General features: G+C 30.1%; 1 protein-coding gene across 1 annotated transcript; it reads right to left on the bottom strand.

Moving 5' to 3' along the window:
• Positions 1-1,185: 1,185 nt before the first annotated feature.
• LOC143922319 (general transcription factor II-I repeat domain-containing protein 2B-like) lies at positions 1,186-1,605 on the bottom strand. The gene has a single exon (XM_077445545.1). It carries the CDS (start codon positions 1,603-1,605, stop codon positions 1,186-1,188), a length of 420 nt encoding a protein of 139 aa, XP_077301671.1.
• Between the last annotated feature and the right edge of the window lie 3,259 nt (positions 1,606-4,864).

Here is a 4,864-nt window from a genome sequence, read left to right as displayed (position 1 = left end):
CAGGGGTGGCCAAACTTTTGCCCACTACGATCGACTATTTTTTAAATTATAGGCGGCGGTTTACCAACATCGTATGTGTTAGCTGATCATAAGAAAAATAGTAATTTAAAGCCAAAAATAAGTTTAAATTTAAAATAAACATAAATAATAATAATACATATTTAGTATCAAGTTATTCGAATAAGAGAAAATAATGATTTTTTCTTAAAAACTAATTAGTTTATAAATAAAACAATATGTTATTTTATTTTTTTATTATTAATCCGAATTTAACTATTATTTTTTATTTCGTATCAGAGGACGCGCTGGAGACAGGACATTGCAAATTTTCGGCAAGCTTTTCATATTGTGGTTCATGTGTACTTATAGTTATTCGTAAACATGGTGTCAAATGGTCATCTGTCAAACGGGAGTGATGTTTTGTTTTGATTGCATTCATGGTAGAAAATGTTGTTTCGCAGAGGTGGGTAGAACCGAAAAAGGTAGTTAAATATGCTGCACATCTCCATAAACATGGATATTTTTCTTCACAAAGTAAATTCCAATAACTATTTTGAGATGAGGCCCTTGATTTCAAAAATATATCGCATTTAAGGTTAAGAATTTCATTCTCAACTAGTATTTGGTCCACATTCAAAAATTCTTTTAATTTTATAGATATTTCTTCTATGTTTATTTCATCATTGAATGGGAATGACATGAATATTATTATATCCTCTATTTTTGAAATATCTTTAAATCTTCTATCAAATTCATTTTGTAACAGAGTATATCTTATTAGCATATTGATCGGGTTTGGTGCAAACGATCGAAAAGCGCCAGACAGATTAAACCACAGATTAACTGGATGGCTGCTTTAAACGCAATTCTCGACTTGAAATTGCACATCAGATGACGAGTAACCTTTAGATGTGCACAGATGCAATTATTAAAATTGAATTGGATCTTTCTGGCGAGTTTTTAATAATTTAATAAGGAAAAATTCGGAACTAAAGTATCAGAAGCACAGAACGTATAAAGGTTAGGTATTTCGGGACTTCGGGTAGATTTCGCTTAGTGTAAGTGCGAGCAGTGCGCACGCATAAGATACACGTGTCGTTAATCTGTGGTTCAGTCTGTCTAGCGTTTTTCGATCGTTTGCACCGCATCGTATTGATCGTATTCATATGAGTTTTTATCTGTTGATTAAGCTGCCATATTTTCGAATTGTTTTAAATCTCTTCTTCTCAATTGTGCTTCTAGGAATGTAAGTTTCCCCTTGAATGCATTCACGTCGCTAATCATTTCAGTCAATGTTTTATTCTTTCCTTGAAGTTGCAAATTTAATTCATTTAGCTTTCCTGTAATGTCAGAGAGAAAAGCAGGATTACGCATCCACTTATCATCTTCCAATTGAGGATATGATACGAGAACAGTTGACATAAATTCTTTTATTTCAGGCAAAAGATCCAAGAATCTTTTTAAAAACTTTGCACGTCTTAGCAAATAAGTGTGTAATAGCAGTTCCCCGATGTCAGATTCACATTCCTTTAGTAATACTCTGAATCTGCGTCTTTGCAAACTGCTTCCACGAATAGAATTAACTATTTTAAATGCTAAATTCATCACATCATCCGAGTTTAATATTTTTGAGCACAATGCTTGCTGATGGATAATGCAATGATAGTTGGTGAAACTTGGAATATTATAATCTATGCTCCATCAGTCATAATCGATACCAGTTTATGTATTGGAAATTCTGTTTTAGTGATAAAAGACTTAAACGAATTATATATATCTAAACCTCTCGTTTGTCCCTTCATTGGTAAAATTGTTTGCAGTTCTTCTCTAACAGACATATCTTCAAAACACATTCGAATAAATAAACAAAGCTGTGCGGTATCAGTGACATCCGTTGACACGTCAAATTGTAAGGATAGGAACCTGCATTTATTAATATTTTCTTTCAGAATCTCTTCTAAATTTTTACTCATCGCTCTTCTTTTACTCTTCGACAGGCGGGCGACTAAATAGTTACACGCGATCGACCAGTCGACCGCGGTCTACGCTCTGGCCACCCCTGATATATACATGCAGCCGTGGACAGTATTAGACCACTTTTAAAACAAGCTTTTGACCGAAAATATTTGGGTATTTGAAAGTGCCACTACCTGCATCGCATCTTACTAGGATCTTCGTTGGGTTGCTTTATCTTTGAGTATTTGAGGAATATAAGAAGTAAATTTTCGGTATAAGTTTCAGCGCTTATATAGGGAAACTCATACAAGACAAAAGTTCTACTCCCAGTTGTCGGATAAGATTCAATTTTTTTTATTACCCAATATCACCATAAATATTATAAGCATAAAATATCAAGAAGATTGAAATAATTTAAAAGGTCATATATGTATGTACATACTCGGTATGAGTACAAACGTGTACATAAATACATATATGTATATTTTATGCATATTCACATTTTCATACACGGGTATGCGTGTAAAGTTGTCGAGCAGTTTTCGGTGAAGAACGCTTGGCAAACTCTCGGCGAAAGTATAGATTACGGTGGTTAACCACAGTTGCGGAAAACTTGGAACATGTGCCTGTTTACCATCGAAAAGACTCACTTCAACCACTTCGTATGTGTACCTATGTATATATTTATATTATAATATACATATATATATATATATATATATATATATATATATTTTTTTTTTTTTTTTTTTTTTTTTTTTTTTTTTGTATAGGTATATATTATTCACGATTCAAAGAAAATTTCTCAATTTAAGATGCATGTGGTGTTTATTGAATATGCATTTAATTGAAAATGTAATCTGAAAAAAAGCATAATATTTATAAATTTTAATATATGTGGCTTTCGATTAAGAGGGCTGTACACCCGAAACCTTAATTTTGTTACCGTTCCTTTCTTCGATATATATATATTGAGTGTATGTACATATATATTGAGTGAATGCGACAGTATATATATATATATATATATATATATATATATATATATATATATATATATATATATATATATATATATATATATATATATATATATATATATATATATATATATATATATATATATATATCAATATATATATTGAGTGAATGCGACAGTTGCGCTTCGACCAGATAAAACGTATTTTAAATTGACAAAATCGAGGTTTCGTATTCTCCTATTTTCTTCTCCAAAACTGGACCAATTTTTAAAAAAATTCCATCATCGGTATGAGAAAGATACTCTCTGTGCATTTATCGGCGTATTTTTTTTTAAATCGACCGTTAAATAAACACGCTGGACTCGTTTCGTGGGTGTAAAAAAGAGGCGATTTTATAGATGTTTGGCGGCTCCTAGCTCCTATAAAAAATAATTAATCAAAAAAATAAAACGATAGATGCACCCCAATAGTGGATATTCATAGCATATTAAAAAATAATTTCTCTAGTGCCATAATTGAGGAAGGGAGAAGTATAGTACGTTTGTATGGACAAGGCGCTGCTGTCCAGCCCTCTTAAGAACAAATATTAGTTGGCTATGGAAAAAAAAATAAGTTTTGAATATTATGTTGAAAAAGAGACATATAGTCGATACGATGTAGCGTGAGACTTACGAGAACCAAATATGCTGTCGCATTCGTGCAATGTGCTGTAACATTGTAAGGACGTAAAATTTTATCTTTAGTTTTTTTTAATTATCTTATTTAACTATGTAATATTATTACAATATAATTCAATGCATGGTATCTTTGATAATATTACTGTATGTTTTGTTGTTCATAACATGACGTTGACAATAATTTTATCGTCTAAAATATATAAATTTGCATCAATATAAATATATTCATGTTCCGTAAATAACTTAATAATATCAACAACTTATGTATTTTATATTAAAATTTTATAAATGTAAATATGTATTTCAAAAAAAGAAACACGAACTCAAAAATAAAAGTCAAATTCTACCAAGCGCTATACGTACGAACAATGCTGTATTTCTTGACCAAAATTCAATGCGAAAATGAAACGAAATGTAATTGGCCATTACAATATAATTCAATGAAAGGTCTTTAATAATATTACTGTAAGTTTTACTGTCCATAACACGAAGTTGAAAGTTAATTTTACCGTCTACAAATATAAATATCCACTAATATAAAATATATACATATTCCATAAATAAATTAATAATATCAACAACTTACGTATTTTATATTAAAATTTTATTAATGTAAATATTTCGAAATACGAAACACGAACTCGGAACTAGCATAAAACATAGTCAAATCTACCGACCGCTATACGCCCGAACGATTTTGTATTTCTTGACCAAAATGCAATGAGAAATTGAAATATAATTGACCATCGTGGGTCGAGTGGGGGATGAAATAACTACAGCAAATACATTTTACGTACTTCGACTATAATATGTATAATATTTATTAATAGATCACAGAACAGCTAAACTAGGGTTTCTACTTAAACGGAAAATAAAGGTTTTTGAGTGATTTTTATTATGATGTGACCGTTTAATTGACTATCCGAAATTTGGAAGAGTTTTTGTATTATATGTACATTTTTAAAACTTTCATTTATACGTTCAAAATTGATTTATACAAGTATGAAGAATTTTTCATTGATTAGATATGTAACTGTATGTGGTTACTTTTTATAGAAAAGTTATCCTTAGTTGAATCGTAAGGAATAAAAAATAAATCTCATGTGAATAATGTCATATAAAAGCATTAAATTAAATTCGTAATAATAAATAGATTAATCAGAATCACTAGTTGTAACACACGAGTAATTGCTTTTGAGCAGTTTACCAGATAACGTCATTTGGAGTTTAGAAAAAAACGTACACAAAGTG

This window comes from Arctopsyche grandis, chromosome 2, assembly GCF_051622035.1.
Source record: "Arctopsyche grandis isolate Sample6627 chromosome 2, ASM5162203v2, whole genome shotgun sequence".
Lineage (NCBI taxonomy): Eukaryota > Metazoa > Arthropoda > Insecta > Trichoptera > Hydropsychidae > Arctopsyche > Arctopsyche grandis.
Note: the sequence above shows the minus strand (reverse complement) of the source record. Positions and strands in the feature narration are given on the sequence as shown.